This window comes from Ranitomeya variabilis, chromosome 4 (assembly GCF_051348905.1).
Source record: "Ranitomeya variabilis isolate aRanVar5 chromosome 4, aRanVar5.hap1, whole genome shotgun sequence".
Taxonomy (NCBI): Eukaryota; Metazoa; Chordata; class Amphibia; order Anura; family Dendrobatidae; genus Ranitomeya; species Ranitomeya variabilis.
The window spans coordinates 129,705,916-129,732,110 of record NC_135235.1 but is presented as its reverse complement, the minus strand read 5'-3'; the positions used below and the strand labels follow the sequence as shown (position 1 = coordinate 129,732,110).

The 26,195-nt window shown below is 42.2% G+C and overlaps 1 protein-coding gene across 1 annotated transcript in view; it reads right to left on the bottom strand.

The window, feature by feature from the left end:
• The window catches only part of SYNPO2L (synaptopodin 2 like), a 186,347-nt gene that overhangs the window by 64,917 nt on the left and 95,235 nt on the right, over positions 1 to 26,195 (bottom strand). The window contains exon 3 of the mRNA XM_077259258.1: positions 3,563 to 4,254. Within this exon, the coding sequence (XP_077115373.1) occupies positions 3,563 to 4,254 (692 nt within the window). The remainder of the gene's footprint in view (positions 1 to 3,562; positions 4,255 to 26,195) is intronic.

Sequence of the window (26,195 nt, the reverse complement as noted above, 5' to 3'; positions counted from 1 at the left end):
CTATTGATTTATGAAATAAAAATTAAAACAACGGTTACTCTTTAAGTTTGTGGGTGTAACGTGAAAAAGTGTAGAAAAATTCACTGGCTATGAATACTTTTTTAAAGGCACATATATACAGTTGTGCTCAAAAGTTTACATACCCCGGCAATTTTTGCTTTCTTGGCCTTTTTTTCAGAGAATATGAATGATAACACCAAAACCTTTTCTCCTCTCATGGTTAGTGGTTGGGTGAAGCCATTTATTGTCAATCTACAGTGTTTTCTCTTTCAGAAATAGAAATGATGGCTAAAGATCCATTTGGGGTATTTTGCACGCATTTGGGCTAACAATCTTTTCTGTCATTGTAACCATATGTCTTCTGTTGCCTGCATGTGTCTGTGTCATTGCAGGCTGCTGAGTGCTGTTCATTTCTTCTACTTCTCTGTCTCTCCTCGCTCTTTTCTACAGTAGATTTGGGGTAGAAATTCTTTCAAGCTCCACATTTAGATAGCACATGGAAGTTATTTTTTGCATGTTCTCATTATAGCCAACAATGTTAAGTTGAGGGGTGTGGTTTAAAATATGTTAAGTATAGGCTACATGTGTAAAGCATGACTGACATTTTGTGCTCTAAAATATTTATTGGCCAACTAACACCAGGTCACTATAGAAAATGTTTGTATACAGGGGTGTAAATGTTACAGATACCATGGGTTATCTATTTTTGTTACATCTGTGCATCATTTCTATTTGTGCAGCTCATATTTGCTAACTGATGCATGCGTTTGCTGGTGTAAAGGCGCTTTTTTTATGCACGTGTCCCAATGTTTGAAGCACATTATGGGTTTCTCCTGAAGCCTCTCCTTGCAAAAGTAAATACCAATGAATTTCTAATAACAATGTCTAATAGTGTGTCGATAACTACAGCTCTAAAATTAAGAGACCACTACAAAATGTTCAGTTTGTGTGATTTTTCTCTTTATAGGTATATTTTTGAGTAAAATCTAATTTTTTCTATTATTCTATGAACTACTGACAACTAGTGATGAGCGAGTATACTCGTTGCTCGGGTTCTCTATTTCATTATCATGGCCTCAGCTGTATGATTTACGGCTGCTAGACAGGCTGAATACATGTGAGGAATGCCTGTTTGTTAGGGAATTCCCACATGTATTCAGGCGGTCCAGCAGCCATAAATCATGCAGCTGAGGCCATGAAAACGAAATCTCCGGAGCACTAACAAATACTTGGAGATCACCCGAGCATGCTCGGGAAAACCTGAGCAACGAGTCTACTCGCTTGACACTAGGGACAACATGTCGCTGAATTTCCAAGCAATAAATTTTGTATTTTTTTTTCTGAAAAGGAGAAATGGTCAACATTACAAAAAAAACAGTGCTTTCAGACCTCAAATAATGCAAAGAAATCAAGTTCATAATCATTTAGAAACAACAATACTAATGTTTTAACTCAGGAAGAGTTCAGAAATCAATATTTTGTGGAATAACCATGATTTTTAATCACAGCTTTCATACATCTTGGCATGCTTTCCACCAGTCTTTCACACTGCTTCTGGTGCAAAAATTTAAGCAGTTCTGACTATCCATCATCCTCTTGATTACATTCCAGAAGTTTTCAATGGGGTTGACGTCTGGAGATTGGGCTCCCCATGACAGGGTTTTGATGTGGTGGTCTCTTAATTTTTCCCAGAGCTGTATATGTAATTTAGGAACTATTCAAACTCAAAGTGAATATGATGCAGAGGACCTGCAGTGCCTCCTATAATGCCTTCTATTTAATTAGCACTGGACACTATCTTATTAATTAAATGGTATACACACATATTTACTAGTGATCAGTACTAGTATACAGTGCATGACTATACTTTCAATGGTATATTACTGTACTTATCATAAACAGTACTCATTTAGGTGAGGACTATGTAGCATGTATATTATTGTAATTTACAAAAAAATGCAAAAATATATTAAAGAGAATCAGTCAGTAAGATCAACTCCCACCCCCAAATTTCATATATGGACATTCTGGTCTTTGAGAGCAAAATCCATTGACACATTTATATCTTCTATCTGTTGCTACATTCCCAAGAAATCAATGTTTAAATTGATATGCAAATTAGGTCCCCTGTGCATGACAGAGCACTTCCCAAGTTTCTGCCTCCTAAGCCTGTTTTTTCACCCAGCACCAGCCTCTTTAGCTTTGATTGATAGCTCACTGTCTGTTTTATGTCAGGTGACAGTCAAGGAAATCAGTCAGTGAGCTATCAATCAAGCTAAAGAGGCTAAGATTGAGAGGCAGGGGCTCCGGAAGTACTCTTTCACACCCACAGCACTTAGTTACTCATTTGCATATGAATTAAAATTCTGATTGTCTAAGAATGCAGCAACAGATCAAGTTATAAAGGTATCGATGATTTTCGCTTTCAAAGACCTCTATGCCCATATATGCGGCTTGTGGGGTTGAGTTTACTGACAAATTCCCTTGAATAAATATTGATAAAAAATATTTTCAGCGATTCTCGTTACATAAAAGGCATGAAATCTAGTTTCATTAACATGGCAGGCCTAAAGTGTCAGTTGTATATGGATACTAATGAAGAAAGAGACAAACTAAAAATACAACTTCCTATCTATCCGGCTGCCTCTCATATCTTGAAGATGCAATGGTGTGCTTTAAATATACTTCCATTTTAGTTCTTTTAAAGTAATAAAGTTAAGCTCTTATGCTAACAGTAAGAGTCCTGATAGTTATGTATTATTGAATTGTTCGTAGATAGTCTATGAACACTTTACTCTCACTGTTAATATGTCATAGAGTGGAGCACTATTTGTAAAAGTAAAGGCACATAGAGATACATTATTGATCTTCTGATTTTCCATGAGCGCTATATAATGAATCATTACTACACAGATCCATAATACGGTCGTGTGCATGAGGCCTATGCTGATAAAAAGCAGCCAACACTATCATCTTCCAACTGACATCCTAACTTTGTTATTAACAGGCCAGGGAGTATCTAGTGAAAGTGAAGATCATAGGCAAGTGACGATAAAGTCAAAATGTAATTCTTTTCAGAGAGCCATTAAATAATTTCATCTGTATACAACTTATAAAGTCTACGGTATATCTATTCTCCTAGCTAATACAATATATTAATCTTTTAACAGAATTACTGATAAGTACTGTAAGTGTAACTGACTGTGGATGATCTTGTAATTAAGGGTATGTTTCAAGAGTTCTGTTACAGTAGCAGACACTCAAGAAAGTATGAAATACTTACAGCAATATTAAATTACAGAAGGGATTATCTGACTTATGTTTAGACTTTTACTGAAACCTAATATGGCCTTACAAATAAAGTAAAAATAGAAGGATCTCAAGTGCTTGACCATGTCATCTGTTACCAAGCAACAGGATATAAAGCCCTATTCTGAGGATTTCACTCGCACTTCAGAATATCAGAACCTGTAGCACCTTGATGTCGATGTACGTATTAGAAACACTTTGACATGGCATCAAGCAGATTAATTTTAGGAGGGAGATCTGAATCAGTACTTACTTGCTTCTTTGGCTTTATCTGAGTAGGTTGTAGTCAGATCTTCATCTACAGGGTGTGCCACTGGTCCTATCATGGGGATAAGATGTCGCTCAGCTCGGATGCTTTTTGTGGCATGGGGCAGGAGCATCGATTCAGGTGAAGTTGAAGTGATATTGGATATCTGCTCTGGCTCCTCAACTGGCAGGAAGCCCTCCACATCTGAGAAGGGGGTTTCAGCTCTACTGCCATCAGGCTGGTATACTATTTCTCTTTTGGCGACTCCACTTGTCGACTGTGAAACACCTTCTGTAACACCACCAGGACCACTTTCATAACCACTCATCTCAGATAAAGATTGCTGCTCGTTTTCGGTTTTGCTGCTGCTCCCAGGTGGAGATCTTGGACTCTTCTTACGTGCCCTGCGGTGTTTCTCTGGGAGTGCCTGCTGTGGGTTAAGATGTTGTTGGGCACTCTGGAGATGCCCAGAGGATGCTTGAATATCAGCGTCACTATCTGTTTCTCCGTAATATGCCTCACTATCTGGAGGAGAGGTAATGCTCTCCAAGTGCAGCAGTCGAGGTTGACCAGATGTCTTTGAGATTGATGGAGATGCAGACCAGAAGCTGGGAGGGTCTGGGCTTCTAATAGAGTTTGGGCTGCTAGGTGAAGGAAGCACTCTCTGTGTCCGAGGTGTCTGAGTTCCAGCTGCTGTCCTGTAAGGGATAAAAATCAGAGTCAGATTACACCCAGCCAGCTCTTGGTTGGGAGGAGTGCACAGAAGAGGAGACAGCTCCAGCAATAGTAGTATGAACTAGCTCCAGGACACAAGAGATACAAACCATTCTAGCTGCGTAATTTTTATCTCAATACCTCTTTTTTCCCCAGGGAAGCAGACATTACCAACAGTGCGCTCCAATGGGGATGACCCATCACTTTAGAATAGGTCATCCTTACATGGCAGTCAATTGGTCAGCATTTTGCATCCTTATTTGCAAACAAAAGCTGGGATTGGGTCCAAAATATTAAAGAGGTACAAATCTTTCTATTATGCTTTCACCCTTTATATGTTTCACACCTACATTTGGCTTGCCGATACTGATGCAAATTAATAACCAAAATTTGGTTGTGTGAAAGTCGTCTACAGTGGTAGTCTCTGTGAGGTTACATTTCCACTAGAGTTTTGCTGAGGTTTTGACTCTGCAGAATTTCTGCACTATTTCTGCACCTATTATTTAAATTGGGTTACTTGTGGTTCTTAATTGTGCTTTTGTATGAATTTTTTTTAACATGCGTTAGTCTCACATTTGTGACACTGCAGTTTTTGTCTCTTGTTTGTATGTCAAGCTTTGGTTTTGATACTTAGTATTTTACTTTGACAAAACTTTATTGATATACTTACATGCTGATTACATGCATTTTGATAAATTTCTACCAGGGAAACGCACTAAAATGTATGTGCATTTTTTACCTGTGGAAATTCCGCACCTAATGCAAATCTATGGGGAAATTACGCACACAAAACTGAAACTGGACCTGTAAAACACTGAGTTTTTGGCTCAGCAGAAAAAGGCAGCATCAAAAACACACCAAAAGCACAATTCTTGGATATTTTTTCTCACTGTCGTTGAGCTGTTATTCCAAGTTATTCAGCACATACTGTACAGTATATCTGATAATTCAATCTTTTAGATTACAACTTAAATTTACATCTCACTCTTACAATGTTTACACTTATGTCTTTCTTAACTGATTACTTCCTATTTTAAAAAGTTGAAAATTACATTTCATTCATTCACTGAATTATGCTCTATTCATTGTGAATTCTGTATGAATTTTTTGTACTAGATATTACAATACTAGATACCCATCACCTACAAATATAATTATTTCAATGAATTAGCATCAGATATAGTGTTGACATCAGCATTGAGACATTTCTAGTTATTACTCATGTTTTCATCTGCTGAGTCTCTCTCTGTGTCACAACAAAGTCTCCTTACATTTTCTTTCACAGACAGACAACTCTGCTGGTTAAAAATAGTTTGTACTTCATGCTTGCAGTGTAGTGAGTGACCTCATGTAATGTCTCTAATAAGTCTACTAAAACTATAATGCTGTTTCTTCTTGCAACTGGAGACCACCAGCTGCTTTGGCCATTATATTACCACATCTAGGGCATAAGAAGGTGTGGGCTACAAGAAATATCATATAACTATAAAATAAGTATTTGTGATGATCGAGCGTGCACGTCACTTCTGTTTACTAGTTCGAGCATCAGTGTGCTCGTTACTCAGTGAGTATTTTTGAATGCTCGTGTGCAAGCTCGAGTCCCCACCCCACATGTCTGGCGCTTCTTAGATAGCCAATAAACATTTGGGGATTGCTTGCAAGTCACTGTAATGATGTAGCCATCTTGGTTGTGGCATTACTGTGATTGGCTGGCAGCAAAGCATCATCGGTTGTATATAACACCGGTGACGCCATACTCGCCACAGTTTACCAACCGACACAGGCAGAGTAGAGAGAGGTGCTGCGCTGCTGAGCTAGGGAAAAAGTTGTAGCTGTGTATAGACAAGGTTAAACATGTGTAATCTTTCTTTCAACTGCAATAACAGCCCTTATGAAAGCTAATTACAGTATAATTAATATTTATACTGCTGATAGCAGCACTTAGGGAGACATTGTGCTGAAGCGATAGTGTAGGACACTATAGGGCTAATTGCATGTCCTTTCTGCTGCAACTCATACCAAAAGTGCTTTTATTTCTCAGGGTTAATAATATTCTTTTTGCTCTTCATCCTGCAATTTTTTTTCAGCAGGGAAATACTATACGCCATTTATACTGTGCATAAAAAACATACAGCCAGACTAGGTTGTTTAGCAGTAGCATCGCTATATTGTTTCCTGCACTGTAACCAGTCCATCTGAGGTGGGCAAATTTCCTGTGATACTGCTGTTGCAAAAAAATCTCAGCCAGGAAACATTATATGCCATTTATACTGCGCCAGTTGTGTGTCAAACGCATAGAGCCAGAGTTGGTTGGTTATCAATAGCATCACTATATTGCTCCTGCAGTGTAAAAAGTCCATCTGAGGTGGACAAATTTTCCTGCGATAGCAATCCTGCTAATTTTTTTCGACAGTAAAATATCATACAGCATTTATACTGCGCCAATTGTGCATCAAAATAATAAAGCTAGACTTGGTTGGTTAGAAATAAAATCACTATATTGCTCCTGCACTGTAGCAAGTCCATCTGAGCTGGGCAAATTTTCCTCGCTAACATTACTGGAAATTTTTTTTTTTTTTTTAAAGGGAAACATCATACACCATTTTTACTGCACTAGTTGTGCATCAAAATAAAAAAAGCCAGATTTTGCTGGTTAAAAATAGCATCGCTATATTGCTATTGCTCCTGCACTGTAATAAGTCCATTTAAGGTGGGCAAATTTACTGCGTTAGTATTACTGAACATTTTTTCAAAAAGGGAAATATTATACAGTATCTATGCTTACTGCACCAGTTGTGCATCAAAATAAAAAAGCCAGACGGTTGGTTAGAAATAGCATTGTTATACTGCTTCTGCACTGTAACAAGTCCATCTGAGGTGGGCAAATTTTCCTGCGATATTAATCCTGCAAACTTTTCTCACAAGGGATATATTAGGCGTAATTTAAAATGTGCAAGGCACGTGGTAAGGGACAGGGAAGTGGACGTGATGCTGATGGTGAGCGAGAGGGCTCAGGCTGTGGGCAAGGTGAAACTGTGCCTGCTGCGGGAGTACAACACACACACATCATGTCGACCTAGCTTTTTGTTCGTCTTTGCAGGGGGACACAGAACACCACTTTTGAAGGCAGAAACGTCAACATCAGTTGCAAGCTGGAAGCACTGCAGCACTGCCTCGGACAAGCGGCAACAGACTTTGCTGAAGCTAATCTGCTTAGGTGATAAACCGCACACCGCTGCAGAGTTGTTAAAAGGTCTAACAGACCAGACTAATCTGTGGCTGTCACCTCTGAACCCACTATTAGGCATAGACGTGTGTGACAATGGCCATAACATGGAGACGACTCTGAAACTAGGCAACCTCACACATGCACCATGCCTGGCCCATGAGCTCCACTTACTGGTTAAGCGGTTTCTCAAAACTTACCCAGATCTGCCCGAGCTACTTATGAAAGTGCATCACATGTGTGCCCATTTCCGCAATTAGGCTACAGCTGCCATCACCCTGGCAGTGTTGCACCAGTTCACCAACTGCTATGCGATGTCTCTGCACATTGGAACTCAAAGTTACATATGTTGGCAAGGCTTTGTGAGCAACAGTGGGCAGTAGCTGAATACAAGCTGCAATATGCCCAGCAGTATACGAGTCAGCCTCCGCACATAATAGCTGATGAGTGGGCATGGATGTCTGACATCTGTGCGGTGCTCCAAAACATTGAGGACTAGGTCAAGATGCTGAGTGGCAATGATGCCATAATCAAAGTAACCATCGCACTTCTCTATCTACTGAAATGTTCACTGCTCACAATTAAAGAGGAAATTTTGCAGTGGAAGCAAGTTGAGATGAAGCAAGATACTATACAAAGTGATGCTACACAGCCCAGTCTCATCTCATACACTCAACACAGATTGGGTGATAATGAGTAGGAGGAACAGGAGCTGGTTGCCTGAGCCACAAATGATACTACCCACACCACCTTCATCCTGTCTGTTCAGCATGGATGGACTGAAGATGAGGTAAGGGAGGATGAATAGGAGGAAGAGGAGGAGAAGATAGACAGTCGTCCTGTTGGTGGGAGAGGGAAGTCTTGGCTGTTGGCAGTCTGGCACACATGGCTGAGTTTATATTCCGTTGCCTTTCCCATGACCTTCGCGTTGTACACGTTTTGTCCAACACTAATTACTGGTTCGTCACCCTTCTAGACCCATGCTACAAGGAGAACTTTACATGTCTCCTTCCTGTGGCAGAGAGGTCTAATAAAATGTTGCAGTACCAGAAGGCCCTAGTTGAAGAATTAAAAAAAAATTCCCATCTGACAATGGTGGCAGAGGTCACTGTTCCTTGGATAACTAAGAAGTAGATATGAGGAAGACTCACACCAGATGTAGAAGAGGCAGGAGAACACTATCAAAGGTCTAGGTCAGTTTTCTCAGACCCTCCCATCACCCAGGCCCTGATGCGTGGGTCCTCCTCTGACAAGGAGGGGAAGTTTTGGAAGATGCTGAAGGAGTACCTTGTCGACCGTACCAGCATCCTTCATGATTCCTCTGTGCCTTACAACTATCGGGTATCCAAGCTAGACACATGGCATGAACTGTCTCTCAATGCCTTGGAGGTCCTGACTCCTGGCTTGCCCTGCTGCTAGCGTTTTGTGTTTTTGGTGTCACCAGGGGTATTATAACTAGTGATGAGCGAATAGCTGGCACCATTCCAGTGACATCGGTGCTGGGTCTCCCTGGACTCCAATGACATTATGTTTCATGAGTCCTGCAGCCAGTCAGCAGCCGCTATTGGGCCACCTCACTCTCACTTCCTTTGAACAAAACTTGCATCTGGAGGAAGTGAGATAGCACCAGGTCTGACTTCCATCAGATGTCAGTTTTGTCCAAAGAACGTGAAACTGAAGAGGCCCAATTGGCTACACGGCTTGCTAAAGTTGACAGACACATGCCCCCTGTTGAGGAAGCCATTACGCCAAAATGGCGCTGTCGGGGTACTTGAGGGCATAGGCACCAGGATCAATACTACATGTAAATAACTTGATATTGCAGCACCCCAGGTGACCGGTTGCTGCAGTGATTTTTTTTCCTTTCTGGGAGGGTAATATCATGCTCAGAGGCAATGGAGTTCTCTTCACCAGGTAAGGCACTCACACACAACACATTCCAAATCCAGGCCAGGAGGGGGAGCTCAGGACTCGGATTCAGGGGAGCTTCCCTAAGCTATATGTATCCTGACCTGGAGGAGTTAGTCTCCAGGAGGGAGAGATAGAAGAAGGAAGTCTGGAACTGAGAGCAGACAGAGAGGCCTGGCAGCCACGAAGGAGCTGCAGCCTCTGGAAAGGAGAAACAACCTGAGGGGTTGAATGTGGAGGAGCTGGATAGGGAAAGAGCAAAGGAGAGGAACAGGGCTCAAAAGGCTGTAAAAAGGCTCAAGCTGCCCGTCATGCAGGTACCTGTATCAGGATAGGGGGAATAGAGGACTCTGCAGTAAGCTTCAGGCAGCAGGGACTTCATATACAGCAGGCGTTAGCTGGAAAGGCTCACGGACCTCAACTGGGAAGGAGATTCTCCCATTGCCTCTGAGCCAGCCGGACCACCACCACCAGTGCCTGGTAGCCTGGACTGTGGCCTGCCAACTACAGTAAACCAGGTAAAGACTTACAACTTGAGTCCTTTACTCATTTTACCGGCCTACACCATCATCGACATACACTTCAGGACCTCTGGGCACCCTGCTTCACCTGTGGGAAGTGTTACCATCATTGCTGCGACAACATCCCCCAGAGGACCCCTTTAATGCAGCATCGGTCCCTCTATTGACCGGACACCACAGGTGGTGTCATGACAGACTTTACCACAATTCCCCTTAAAAGACCTTTCCCCTTTTATTGGATGCCCAGGGCCACGGACCGGGTCGCAGACACCGTGACATCCCCTTTAACAGAGACCGGTCCCGAGTACCCCACTGCCCTGACGGGGCGTTCCAACAACTTGGCATCACGAACAGGATTTATTGACCCATTGAAATGGGTCCTGTGCGCCATGGATTATAATGGACTGTGTGAATTGATTTGTGTAATGGCCGCCATTGCTGTACCATGAGGTGGATAAAGGAGGAAGATGTGTTACCATTGGTGGAGTTCTAGAACCGGCGAGAAAGCTGGATCCACCCCCTACAGAGACTGTAATACCAACAAAAGATGTCCGTCACCAGGACAGGTCCATTCCCGGAGATGGCTGGCGGGAAAGTGTGGGAGGCACTGTAGAGAAAGCCATGGAAGTGTGATGGAGGAGAACGCAGGAAAGCATGGCCACAGCATGGCTGCGCGCTACCCGGTAACTACAATGGCGGACAGCAGTGGAGAACCCCCAAAACCTGCAAGCATTTACTGAGATGTCCCCGGTCCGCAGCAGCATGAAACCTCGGACCTGAAGCCTACCATGGACCCAGAGCCCCTCACCGCAGAGATTTAGGAGCTGGCCCAGCAACTTCTAAAGACACAGATGACAGCGGTGGCCCCCTGGAAAGAATCCCTTGTCCGGAGAATGACAACTGCCCAGCCGCAACGACAATACTCACCAGCCGCGCTTCCAGCCCCGGCGGAACCTGCACCTTCGACCTTGGTGGAGACAGAAAGCAACGCTCTGCTGGAAAAGGTGACACCACCGACGGAGAGGCCGGACCTCGCAACTGCTACCCCGACGGAGCCAGAAAGTGAAACACCGCTGGAAAGCGAGATGCCGAAAAGGGACACGACTGCGCCGCAGCACCAGGCTCTGCAGATAGCACGCCAGGCCCCAGCGGAGAAGGAACAGAACACCGGCACCAGCGAAACAGGTATGCTAACTGCCCCGGTAGCTGAAGATACGCAAATAGGACTACTAGCAGCCCCGCCAACCTTAGTGCTTAGACAAATTACTACTGCTATAACTTGGGACTGTATGACAGATGCATGCGATGCCCTAACTGAACCAATCACACCTGTACCATCGCCCCTGAAGGCATGCAGGCCCAAAGAGACAGTTTATTGGAGACAATCTAGTACAGACCTTATTTGGTTCCCTATAGAAGCCCAATCTGCAGCTAACAGCGTGAAAGTTACTGAAACAAAGGACTACTGCAAACAGCAGATCTTAAAACTGGCCACAGAAAAACAACAACGTAGAGCTAAATGGGAGATTATTGAGGAAAAGAACCTGCTAGCTAAAGCCCAGTCCCGCATAGCTAAACCCGCAGCCAGAGAACCTATCAGAACAGGAACTGTTGTCTCCTTCAATTTGGATAAAGGATGGGGATTTATTAAAGAGTAAATAGGACACAGAGAACTGTTTGTTAACCGCAGGGATGTGGAATCGCACCTCTTGAGGGGACACCCTGACAGTGACTTATACCCTGGTGACAAAGTGACTTATGCCCGGCACCATGGAGAAAGAGGATACTATGCTCTTCATGTGAAAAGGTGCCTAGAACAACATGACTATAATCATGTAGCCACTGTGAGTGAACAGCAAACCCAGGCTACATAAACTTTGGAACTTGAACATTTTTCTAAGAAGTCACCTGCTGACCCCCGTGTTAACGAACTTCCCCAGTTAGTCCATGAGCCAAGAACCAAATTTGACGATATCGGTACCAAGCGGAGTGACTAATTCTCTTTGGTATTTTTAGGTAGATGCATGTCTGTAGTTTATTTTTTGATATGATAGCCCTTACATATACGTAGCTTATTAACCCCTTCAGCCCTAGGCCTATTTGTACCCAAGTGCCTAAGCCAATCTGACCTGTGCCACTTCATGGGCTAATAACTTTGGAACGCTTTCACCTATCCAAGCCATTCTGAGATTGTTTTCTCGTGACATATTGTACTTCACGTCAGTGCTAAATGGGAGTCAATATATTTTACCTTTCTATATAAAAAAATGCTAAATATTCGGAAATTTTGGAAAAATCGGCAATTTTTTAACTTTGAAATTCTCTGCTTTTTACAAAAATACTGATACCCCCCATAATAGTTATTAATTTACACTCCCCACATGTTTACTTCATATTGGCATCATTTTGAAAATGAAACCTTATTGTTTTACGACGTAATAGGGCTTATAGTTTTATGCGCAATTTTTCACATTTACAGCAAAACCCACTTTTCAAAGGACCAAGTCACTTCTGAAGTCACTTTAAGGGGCTTACATAACAGAAACCACCCATAAATTACCCCATTTTGCAAACTACACCCCTCAAGCTGTTCAAAACTCATTTTTAAAAACTGTTAACCCTTTAGGTGTTCCACAGGAATTTTAGCATGAGCCAAGAACCAAATATGACGATATCGGTACCACCCGGAGTGACTAGATGTAGTATTTGTAACAAAATTTAATCCAAGTTATGTAAATACACACTGAACATGTCATGTGCATATATATATATATATATATATATATATATATGTTACTCCATAATATCTTCAACATCAGACTCTGAATCTGACTGTTGTTCTACTGGCTCGTCTTCAGTACCCTTGTTCTGGCATGTCTGTAATCTGCACATGTCTGTGCACTTCAGGCCATTGCTGAGGCAAGTACACTGAGGAAGTTCACATGACCGCACACACTTGCAGGACAGTAGCTGTATAATAGCTTCTGGTGCTGGTGCCCCTTGCATCCACTTGACAACAAGCTTTCCGTCGTTATCTATCATCCAACCGCAGTCTGTTGGGTTTGCAACCCATGGCTGGCTCTGCAGACTTCTCCTCCAGATCGCAGCCTGGTAGTTTGCACGCAGTGCATGCATGAAAAGGCAGTCCTGGCAAGGAGGGAGTTGACTTGACTCTACCACTCCACGTCTGGCACAGAACAGCTGATAACGGAGCCTGTTTACCTCAGTTGTTTGGGTAGTTGGCAGGTACATGTGGCAGGTGATTTCCTGTAACTTCTCAAAAAGTTCGGTAGACACTTCCCATGAACGACCAACTTCCTGAAAGGCATCCTGGTATGTCTTGTTCATCTTCAACTGCTTGAGTGTCGTCATCTTCCCACGGCCAGCGAATGCACTGACGGTGTCACAGCCTGTAAATGCATGCATACCAATCAATGAATCACATACGCTGCCTCCCAATGTTCGGCTCAGAGTGGTGATATCCAGGAATCTTGTCCGGTTCTGTGTACCGCATTTCTGGAACAGGTGGGATGGGATTTTGTGGCACATGCCCAGACACAGGACCATGACATCAGTATCCTCCGAAGTGATGATGACCGACTTGTAACCAGATTCTGCTGCATGAAGAGCATGGAGAAGGAGGCGTGTGTCTGCTTCTTCTTGATTTGACTTAAGGTCAGCAGCCTCTTCCCACTGTTCTTTGGTGATCTTAAAGCAGAGCTGCTCACATGTGACATACAGCTCCTTCTCCTCAAGCTTCTCCCTGTGGTGTTTCGCCTTCCATTCTTCTACCAGAAACTTTATGAGACTTGCCTTGTTGGAGGAACTACTTAGAAGCTTTTTCCACTGCTGGATGTTGTGCCCATGTTGAATGTTCTTGAAATGGATCCCTGTGCCTTCATATCTGTTGACTCTTTCTGTATCTTTGATGGATGTCTCCTTGTAGACGTCAAAGACAATATCAATGCGCTTGCTCTTAGCACCCTCATGGATAGCGCGACTCATTGCTGTGCCTGCTAGCTGGCCAAATGTTGCATTGTTTCCCTTCAGTTTCTGAACCAGGCTCATCCCATCAATGATGGTTGCAGAGGGCTCGGGGATCACTTCTGCAGGACGAGCATTCCTCTCCAACTCCCTTGCGAGGGCAGCCTTGTTGGTCTTGCGGATAGACCCATCACCATTGGCAAGTGCCCATGGCAATGGACCCAGGGGATGAGTCAAGACATCACTCATTTGTAGCTTTCTGTTCTCAGCTACAAGTATCATCTGGCCAAATAGGTTTCTGTCAGCCTTCAAAATTACCTCCTTGCCAAGACCTTGTCTGCGTGTCTTCATTTGGATGTTAGAGAACGTTTTAAGTTTGTTCTTCGTCATCTTGTCATGAAACAATGTAGTTGGCTTATCGGTACCCAAACGCTCATCCTTGAATGTTTGATATGCATCCTCTCCTATACTGTATGCCCCTTGAAGGTCTTTGGCTACATCTGGTGGTGCTACAGTCGCTGTTGACAAACTGATAAGTTCACCATTATGCTCTTTGTTGAAGGGGTTCACCCAACCTGTCTCCAGCAGTTGAACGAAAGATTGGACATCGGCTTCATCTCTTCTAATCCTAGACACCTGTAGGTCTGAATGGCTGAAGTCAGTATATTGTTGGCCTACCAGGGCCCTCAGCTGCCTCAAGTACATACTGCGGTACTCTGATGTCAGGTAGAACCTGGAAACAGCTCCAACTTTGAGGCTGAAGCCTTTTGTGCCCCCTGGTGTCTGGGTGTCTTTGTTGATTGTCTCTTCAATGGTCTGGTCCACAGGAATTCGTCCAAAAGGATTCTTGCTACCGATCTGGACCGAAAAGCCACCTTGCATGAAGTATTCATGGACCTCTGGGTGTTCTATGGGCAGCCGAGACATTGTGGCATAGTAATAGGTTAGGTATCGGGCATAGTTGACCTTGTCATAGGCAAAACACCATGGTATCATCTGTCGGATTGCTCCTAGGTGAAGCATCCAGTTGCCTTCTCTTGAAGCTCGAACCAGGGCCAGCATGGTCTCGACCATGTCCAAGTATGACATCCAGAATGCTGAGAGTTGTTCATTTCTGAGGGTCTCAAGATAAACTTGAAAGAGCTTCAGGGTAAGTGTGCAAGATTCATTATCCAAGAGCTTTTCGAAGGATCCCTGCGACACACTGATGCGAAAGTTTGTGATGTTCTTCAGTGTTTCATCCAGATGGTGAAGGTCCCTTGCATGGTTTTCTTCTAGCCATGGAAGGAAGTTTTTCTATAAACTGCAGAATTAGGGTAACCAAGTTTGGGTTTGCCGTTAACCCTTGCTAGGTTGCAGGTAAAATTGGATTACAATGTAATATCTGGAAAAAAAATGAAATTTTGAAATTTCGCCTTCATTCTGCTAAAATTCCTGTGGAACACCTAAAGGGTTAACAGTTTTTAAAAATGAGTTTTGAACAGCTTGAGGGGTGTAGTTTGCAAAATGGGGTAATTTATGGGTGGTTTCTGTTATGTAAGCCCCTTAAAGTGACTTCAGAAGTGACTTGGTCCTTTGAAAAGTGGGTTTTGCTGTAAATGTGAAAAATTGCGCATAAAACTATAAGCCCTATTACGTCGTAAAACAATAAGGTTTCATTTTCAAAATGATGCCAATATGAAGTAAACATGTGGGGAGTGTAAATTAATAACTATTATGGGGGGTATCAGTATTTTTGTAAAAAGCAGAGAATTTCAAAGTTAAAAAATTGCCGATTTTTCCAAAATTTCCGAATATTTAGCATTTTTTTATATAGAAAGGTAAAATATATTGACTCCCATTTAGCACTGACGTGAAGTACAATATGTCACGAGAAAACAATCTCAGAATGGCTTGGATAGGTGAAAGCGTTCCAAAGTTATTAGCCCATGAAGTGGCACAGGTCAGATTGGCTTAGGCACTTGGGTACAAATAGGCCTAGGGCTGAAGGGGTTAATAAGCTACGTATATGTAAGGGCTATCATATCAAAAAATAAACTACAGACATGCATCTACCTAAAAATACCAAAGAAAATTAGTCACTCCGGGTGGTACCGATATCTGGCCCGGCTCATGGACTAAGTCAGAAAGCTGTACACGCCAGGACCTGCCCTGGAAGAGGCAGAAGTAAAAGACATTCACCTGCGTGAAAGTGATTATGTAAATATGTTGCGATGCTGTTTTTCTTTGCAATTTAAATGGCCAGATGTTCCCTGGAAATAGTTTGGCACCTGTTCCGGTGCCCTTTCTCTTTGATATAGCCGCGCGCTGGTAGCGTGAGCAGGACTGTATATATGTGTACCTGTTTTGCTTTTTAGGACTGGAGCAAAACTACCTGGCGCAGCAGAGACCAGGATTGGTCAATGCGCCTTGTTAATTTCAAAGTTTGCACTTTAACCTGTGTGTACTTGTAATAAAAAGTTATGTTAATGTTATTTATGCATAGTTCAAGAACCGTGACTCCCATAAAGGGATGTTTCAGTTTTTCACCTGTTGATATGCATATCCAAAAATTGTCTTTCAACCTGTTGTTTATGGGTGAAGAGGGAGGAAGCTGGTTCCTATCCGGCTTCCTCCCTCTTCACCCATTCTCCGGTTAGCGTATTTTCACAATATGTTGCAGCGCCGAGGATGATTGATGGTTTCTCTCTCATGTGGGCACCTGGGGCTATGCTATATAGCACATTTTTATACATAGGCTTACCTGGTATATACTTTGCATGGACATTCTCCTACTGATTACTCTCTATTGGGGATGATAAGAGCGGATGGTTCTTTCTGCATTGGATTGGAAAAGATTGTGTAATGTGACATGTTACTGAAAGACGTTTTAATGTTTATATTTGGACTAATAAAGATACTTTTTTTATATTTATATTCCCTGTGTATGCTCCTTGTCCTCCTTTTTCTACATATAATGTAAGAGGCAGAAAATATCATCATAAAGCAAATATACTAGGCAGTGAATCAGGGAGAAGTAATTATTATGGGGGTCTTCAACTACCCTGATATAAATTGGGGAGCAGAAACCTGCAGGTCTAGCAAAGGAAACAGATTTTTTACAACAATGAAAGACAATTACTGTCAGGGATGACAAAGAAGGTCCGAGCACCTTTGAAACGCGTTGGAAAGTCTGACCCTCTCGCATGCCTGTTCATCGGTGACGTCACCCTGACCACGCCCCCCACCCACAACGCTACCTCACAGCAGCGTCTCTCAGCCGTAGCATGCCGCCGCTCATCTGTCCAGCCTCCTAGCAGTGTTGGAGGCTTCTCCACCACCCAGGGAGGACGCTCCCTCGGTGGCAAACCGCATTCTCAGTCTAACCTTGCTGCAACCCCTGCCAGACTCTTTGTTGGCTAACTTTGGGAGCATACTCTGCATCATCCCCAGCCAACTGGATCTATGACCAACTACCCTGCACCTATCAGACACAAGTAAGTTATTCTCCCTGCATACCAGCATTCTTGGCTCATTTACAGCGTATGTAATGCATGTGCAGTAACTTCTATGCAGGTGGTCTTTGCTTAGTTATTTAGTCCTGGCAGCTACACTCAGTTGCCGCTATAGTTGAACTGGGGATCTTTTTATTTCTAGCGCAGGTGTCTTTTTATATCTTATATCCTCCACTTTTATAAACATCCTGAATAGGACCTGGGAAAAATATATACTCTTTGGGAAGAAACAAGTGAGAAATTGGAAGAAACCACTATGGCTAAATAGAGATGGAAAGGGCATAATAAATAAAAAAATGAAAGCCTTAAGTAAATGAAAGCAATATGGTAGTAACAAGGTATTAAATATAAAGAAATTATAGAAAAAAAATAGTGCAAAAAACTAATCAAGGCAGCAAAGATTGAAACGGAGAAGCTCACTGCCAAAGAAAGTACAAATAATCCAAAAACATTCTTCAGCTTGTGAGGCAGTGAGGGGACTCGTACACAAGGGTCGTTATGTGTCCCCCAGGATGCGCATAGAAACATACTAAACCCGCTGGAGAGCATTGTAATTACAGTCTCAGATGGTTAAAATGCAAAATAAAGAGTGTGGACTTGATTATGCTATTTGACCCAGTAAGATTTAGGAAAACTTGACATGAGCTTTTATTTTTGGATCGATCTGCAAGATGGTAGTATGGCGGATCTCTCCCTCCACTGCAGGTCTTGGGAGTGGCCCATGTCCACGATTCTCATTTAACCACTTAATGACTGCTGATACGTCTTTTATTAGCGGCAATTAAAGGTACTTAAGCTACAGCGTTAATTAACGGTGCTGTGGAAAAAGTGTATAGTGCCCCCAAAGTCGGAATATCTCTGGAGTCTCAGTTACCAGGTGTAGCTGAGACCGTATAGAACATGATTCGGGTCGGTTTTTACCAACCCTGGTATAACGGCGACCGCAAAAAAAAAGTCAGATTTTCCATTTAATTTCTCTCTCCTCTGATGTGACACATCAGAGGAGAGAGAAATAGGGTCCCCCAATCCTCCCCCGATACCCCCGATACCTCCTGGATCCTTTAGCATCCCCCATGAAGTCCCCCGGGCTGCAGGCATCTTCTTCCGGGATAAAATGACGGGGGCGTACTGCCGACATTTGCCGGTCTGCGCTATGCAACAATAGGAAAATTTTAGGGTTAGAGCTAGGTTTAGGGCTAGGTTTAGGGTTGGGGCTAGGGTTAGAGCTAGTGTTAGGGTTATTGTTAGGATTGGGATTAGGGTTAGGGGTGTGTTAGGGTTAGGTTTGTGGTTTGGGTTATGGTTAGGGTTGAGATTAGGGTTAGGGGTGTGTTGGGGTTAGGTTTGTGGTTAGAGTTATGGTGAGGGATGGGATTAGAGTTAGGGCTGTGTTGTGGTTAGTGTTGTGGTTAGGGTTGGGATTAGGATTAGGGATATGTTGTGGTTAGGGGTGTGTTGGGGTTGGGATCAGGGTTAAGGGTGTGTTGGGGTTAGGTTTGGAGTTAGAGTTGGGGGTTTTTCACTGTTTAGGGACATCAGGGGGTCTCCAAACGTGACATGGTGCCACCATTGATTCCAGCCAATTTTGCGTTCAAAAAGTCAAATGGTGCTCCCTCCCTTCTGAGCCCTGCCATGCACTCAAACAGTTTCTTTCCCCCACATATGGGGTATCGGCGTACTCAGGAGAAATTGCACAACAAATGTTGTGGTCCATTTTTTCCTGATACCCTTGTGAAAATAAAAAAAAATAGTTCCAAAGTGATTTTTTTGTGAAAAAAGTAAAATGTTCATTTTTTCTTTCCACAGTGCTTTAGTTCTCGTGAAGCACCTGAAGAGTTAATTTTTAATTTGGTTTTGTGCACCTTGAGGGGTGCAGTTTTTAGAATGTTGTCACTTTTGGGTATTTTCTGTTATATTGACCCCCCAAGTCACTTCAAATGTGAGGTGGTCCCTAAAAAAATGGTTTTGTAAGTTTTGTTGGAAAAATTAGAAATTGTTGGTCAACTTTTAGCCCTTATAACTTCCTAACAAAAAAAATGTGTTTCCAAAATTGTGTTGATGTAAAGTAGACGTGTGGGAAATGTTATTTATTAAGTATTTTGTATGACACCACTCTGATTTAAGGGCACAAAAATTAAAAGTTTGATAATTGCAAAATTTTGAAAATTTTTGCCATATTTCTGTTTTTTTCACAAATAAACGCAAGTCATATCAAAGAAATTTTACCACTAACATGAAGTACAATATGTCAGGAAAAAACTTTCTCAGAATCAGTAGGATCCGTTGAGTGTTCCAGAGTTATAACCACATAAAGTGACAGTGGTCAGAATTGTAAAAATTGGCTCTGTCACTAAGGGGGTTAAACTTTCAGTTAAGGTTTGGGTGGCATTAGTGTTTGTTTTGCAAGCATCAGAGCAGGAGTCTCTGTGCAGGACAGGTCTGTGTGAGTGTCTGAACACAGGCCAGAGTAGGCAAAGGCATTGATGCACCCACCATTGATACAGCGGTGCAGTCGCCCATGGCAACAGATCTGATACGGACTGTTATGGACGATCCGGATGTGAACCAGAGGATAAAGCTTGAGTTATTTTTGTAAGTCACCAAATTTGGGACATTTAACTTTGACTAACCTGGGTCACTGCCTCTTTACTGCACTGTCGTGAAAAACGCTGCATTACAAGCTGTATAAACAATAATAAACTTAAAAATGATACTGTTGACCCCCACAAAATAAATAATCTGGGTAAAATGATGAAAGAGGATGAGGAAAAGAATAATCTACTAAATGCCTTCTTCTTTCCAGTAGTTAGACAAGAGAATCCTAGAACAGATGACATGATGAGGGGATACCATAAATTATCCATTAAATGTTACCAGGAAGTATGGCGCAGCCTCAAAATCGCTAAAGTAGACAAATCTCCAGGCTCAGATGGCATACACCCCTGAGTTCTGCAGGAATTAATTATTGTGAAAGGTAGACCATAATTTATAATATTCAAAGATTCCATAGTAACAGGATCCGTACCACAGGACTGCTGCAAATCAAATGTGGTGCCAATATTCAAAAAGGAAATTATAGGCTGCTAAATGTAACTTCTTATGTGGGCAAAATCCTTGAAGGTTGTTATAGAGATATTATCCTGGAGTATTTCAAGAATAACCTCATAAACCAACATCAACATGGGTATATGAGGGATCGGCCCTGTCCAACTAGTGTAATCAGCTGCTATAAAGAGATAAGTTCCAGACTGGACTAGGATAACGCCTTGGATGTTATCTGGACTTTTCAAATGTGATTGACACAGAGCCATATGAAAGGTTGGTCCATAAAAAGAGAGAAATGAGACTATGGGGAAATAACAATTGGCTCAGTGATAGAAAGCAGAGGCTGGTTATTAATGGAACACACTGTGATTGGGTCACAGTTAACAGTGGGACAGTACAGGGGTCAGCATAGACCATTTTTCTTTTTTAACATATTTAATAATGACCCTGTAAGTAAGGGAAATACAGAGTAGAATATATTTGCTGTTTGCAAACTTTGCAAGATAATTAATGCAAAGGAGGATAATTTAATATTGCAGAGGGTTTTATATAAGCTGGAGGCTTGGGCAGAGAAATGACCATTGAAGTTTAGTGTAGATAAATCACTTGGGCTGGAGAAATAAAATGTACAAATGTACAATATTGTACTAAATTGTAAACTGTCACTGAAAAAGACATGGGCAAATGGGTGGACTCATCTTTAGTGATCTGTGCCAGGCAGCTGCTGCCAAGGTAAATAACATTATGGGATGCATTGCATAGGCCTACATGCTTTTGACAAGAACATAGTTTTGCATCTATACAAGTCACTAGTGCAGCCACACTTAGAATACTGATTACAATTTTGGATTTACGGTAAGTGTATTAGAAGAACATAGTTGACTTGAACAGATGCAGACAAAAGCAACCAAGGTTATTAACCCCTTAGAGACCTTGGCCTTTTTTGTTTTTGCATTTCTGTTTTTCGCTCCCCTTCTTTCCAGAGCCATAACTTTTTTAATTTTTCCATCAATATGGCCATATGAGGGCTTATTTTTTGCGGGACGAGTTGTACTTTTGAACAACACCATTGGTTTTATCGTATCATATATAAATATATATATAAAACATGAAAAATATTCCAAGTGCTGTGAAATTTCAGAAAAAAGTGCAATTCAACAACGGTTTTCAGTACTATTACAGCTGAGGTCTCAAAGGGGTTAAAGAGATATTTTTAAGTTGTCAGCTCAAAGCAATGTTACAGTTATAGTTTCCTTACTTCCTGGCTTCTAACAGGGCAGGCTTTCATCTTTGAGTGACAGCTCTGTCAATAGAATTGTAGTATTATTAGAACTATAACCAGCACAAGTTCTAACACATTCAGCTATTAGTGATTTGTTCTGAGCAAACACTGTATTTATACACAGAGATAATAGGTCATTTGAACAAGCATACAGCTCTGGAAAACTAGAGCAGAGAGCTGTGATTAAGAGACCTTCTGGGCTTGTGATTTATAACTGTATCTCTTCAGAAGATGAAAGGGAGAGGAGGGAGGTGAGCAGCTAATTGCTGCATAGAAATGAAGGGACCAGAGAGAGCTGATTGGAATGCTAAGGGTTAACTCCTCTCCATGAATGTAGCTACTGCACACTCTTGCCCAGGGTCAGGACATGCACTAGAGGCCAAGCTCCATGGAAACCAGCTGTACACTATGCCAGATAAAAGCTGTCTTTGCAGGAGAATAACAGCAGATAAAAAAGCAAGTTAATTGCAAACTTGCTTATTTTGATGCTGTCTAGTTAAAACAATGTAAGAAATTGAGAACACCCCTATAGAAGAAGATGTGGATTATTTTGAACTGTGTTATCAGGTAATCATTAGTTCTCAGTAAGCAGAACACCAACCTATGGGCAATGTTACTCATTCTCAGATAGTTGGTCTCAGAAAAAAACTATAATTTCTTTAGATTTGGGTTTGCTCATTTTGTCCTAACACCAGTATTATGTAGCTATTCAGTTTTTTTTATTTTTCGGTGATTTATGCAGTATGCATACATCATCATCTTATATCATGGCATACTTATACAGAAACATAATTAGGATAGTATAAATTCCAGTCAGTGGATATTAGCAGAGATGTTTCCGCAGATATCAGTTGCCAATGGCAAATCACTGGTACCAGTCAGCTGTTAAAAAGACATTACTATTCAGCCAACAGGCAACGTACAAGTGAGCTGTCAAGAGAAGCAGTTAATGCCATGTGAAATCAATAGTTCACTGCTTGGATGATGCTATTTCACCCCAACAGGTGGAGAAAGAGACCTTCATGCTGAGATTAAGTAATATGGGTGAGGGGACCGCTATTTTCAGACATGTAAAGCCGTTGACTTTGCTGCTATAATAAACTATTATGTCTCCTGCTTGTTCTCTAAGCAGCTGTATGTCACAGAAAAAAGCTTAACAGGTCATATTTCAGCCATTTCTTGACATATAACACTTCACAACCTGCAGTATAACAAGTCAATTTCACACTTATTATTGAAAAATCAGTACCGCGAACCGTAAATCTCATGTTGAAAGTGAATCTATCATATAAAATAATGGTATTAACCTGCAGGTATAGGGTTAATTTGCAGATTAATAGCATTCTGACACCATGCAGCGTCAGCACTGAGAGCCCCACTGCCAGGAGAAAATTATCTTTTTTTTTCCTCCTGGCTGCGTTTGACGTCTAATCATAAGGATGGCACCGGCATGGTTTCAGCATAAAAGCCAGAGGTAAGTGCCCAGAAAAAAAGAGAAAGGCTATGTTTTCGCTGTAGTTTTTTTGTGCCACCCCCCCCCCCCCCCGTTCTGAGCTAGGCGTTTATCTATGTAGCTTCCCGTGGACGGGTGGCTGAACAGTCGGAGCCCCTGTCCTGCTCTACCCTTATTCATATTGAGGTCGGCTGATACACGGTAAGGTTTTAATACTAGAGATAGGCTACGACTGTCCCAACTGGGTACACCTTGTCACAGTGGGATGGCTTTTATACATTTTTTTAATCAAAATAGTGTTAACCAAGTACCCTATGCTATTTACACGTACTATTACTGTTTAATTATTTACCGTATATACTCGAGTATAAGCTAAGATTTTCAGCCCATTTTTTTAGGTTGAAAGTGTCCCTCTCGGCTTATACTCGAGTCATTGTCCCAGGAGGTTGGCGGGGGAGGGGGAGCAGCGGGAGTGGCGACTGTCACATCATACTCACCCTCTCCTGACGCGGTCTCTGAACGTCCCTGCTTCTCACATTGTCTCTAGTGCCTGCAGCTCTTCCTGTGTTCAGCTGCCACATGGTACCGCTCATTAAAGTAATGAATAATGATGCGACTCCACTCCCATATTCATTAATTTAATAAGCGGTACCATGTAACCGCTGAACACAGGAAGAGCTGCAGGCACCAGAGACCATCTGAGATGCAGAGACCCCATCAGGAGGGTGAGTATGACAGGGGAGGGTGAGCCATGCAATATTCACCTATCCCCGTTCCACCACCGTGCTGTGTCTTCTGTGTCCTCTGGCTGTGATGTTCAGGTCAGAGGGCGCGACAACGTGTTTAGTGCGTGCCCTCTGCCTGAACAGTCACTGCAGAGACCCGGAAGACACAGCAGCACGTGGCGGTGGAACGGGGACAGGTGAATATTGCAAGTGCCGGGGAGCCTGAGCCAGCAGCGACACCGGCACCTCACCCCCATAGCGCGCCAGTGTCCCCGCCTGCTCAGGACACCGGCACCTCTCCCCCAGCAACGAGAGGTGAGTATGTCTTTTTTTTATTTTTTTAATTGCAGCAGCAGCAGCATATGGGGCATATTATTCAATGGTGCATCTTATTCTATGGAGCATCTTATGAGGCCATCATTAACCTTTTATGCAGCATTATATGGGGCATATTTTAATATGGAGCATCTTATGGGGCCATTATTAACCTTTGTGCAGCATTATATGGGGCATATTTTTTGTATGGAGCATCTTATGGGGCCCATCAACTTTTATGAAACATTATATGGGGCATATTATTCTATAGAGCAACTTATGGGGCCATCAACCTTTATGGAGCAGCATACGGTGCATATTATTCTATGGAGCATCTTATGGGGCCATCATTAACCTTTGTGCAGCATTATATGGAGCATATTTTTGTATGGAGCATCTTATGGGGCTATCATTAACCTTTTATGCAGCATTATATGGGGCATATTATTCTATGGAGCATCTTATGGGGCCATCATTAACCTTTGTGCAGCATTATATGGGGCATATTTTTGTATGGAGCATCTTATCGGGCCCATCATGAACTATATGGAGCATTATATAGGGCGTATTTTCTATGGAGCATCTTATGGGGCCCATTATGAACTGTATGGAGCATTATATGGGGCTCCTGATCCAATATGGATATTCAAAAACATTTAACATACTGATGTCTCAATTAATTTTACTTTTATTGGTATCTATTTTTATTTTTGTAATTTACCAGTAGGTGCTGCATTTCCCACCCTAGGCTTATACTCGAGTCATTAAGTTTTCCCAGTTTTTTTGTGGCAAAATTAAGGGTCTCGGCTTACACTCGGGTCAGCTTATACTCGAGTATACACGGTACTTACTATACATTATATGCTCAATTTGTTTTTATTTTTTTCTTGGGTTTTGCTTATGAAATGGCCACAGTGTGAATGTGCTCTTATACCTTGCATATACAGTATACCAACTTATGCTCCAGCTTATTCCTTTGGTTTTGCTAGAGTTTTTTTGTACTTTGTATAAACAGTGAAATCTCCAGACCTGTCCTTTAGATTTGTCCAGTTGAACAACTCGCATGAAAAAAAACTGCTGAGTTGAATTTGATCACAGTAACATAGTTAGCAAGTAGCATAGTTAGCAAGGCCGAAAAAAGACATTTGTCCATCCAGTTCAGCCTATATTCCGTCCAAAATAAACCCCAGATCTACGTCCTTCTAAAGAACCTAATAACTGTAAGATACAATATTGTTACTATCCAGGAAGACATCCAGGCCTCTCTTGAACCCCTCAACTGAGTTCGCCATCACCACCTCCTCAGGCAAGAAATTCCAGATTCTCGCTGCCTTAGCAGTAAAGAATCCTCTTCTATGTTGGCGGAAAAACCTTCTCTCCTCCAGACGCAGAGAATGCCCCCTTGTGACCATCACCTTCCTTGGTATAAACAGATCCTCAAAGAGATATTTGTATTGTCCCCATATATACTTATACGTAGTTATTAGATCGCCCCTCAGTTGTCTTTTTTCTAGACTAAATAATCCTAATTTTGCTAATCTCTCTGGGTATTGTAGTTCCCCCATCCCCTTTATTAATTTTGTTGCCCTCCTTTATACTTGCTCTAGTTCCATTATATCCTTCCTGAGCACCGGTGCCCAAAACGGCACACAGTACTCCATGTGCGGTCTACCCAGGGATTTGTACAGAGGCAGTATAATACTCTCATCATGTGTATCCAGACCTCTTTTAATGCACCCCATGATCCTGTTTGCCTTGGCAGCCGCTGCCTCGCACTGGCTGCTCCAGGTAAGTTTATCATTAACTAGGATCCCCAAATCCTTCTCCATCTCAGATTTACCTGGTGGTTTCCTGTTCAGTGTGTAATGGTGATATTGATTCCTTTTTCCCATGTGTATAACCTTACATTTATCATTGTTAAACCGTATGTGCCACCTCTTGGCCCAAGTTTCCAACTTATCCAGATCCATCT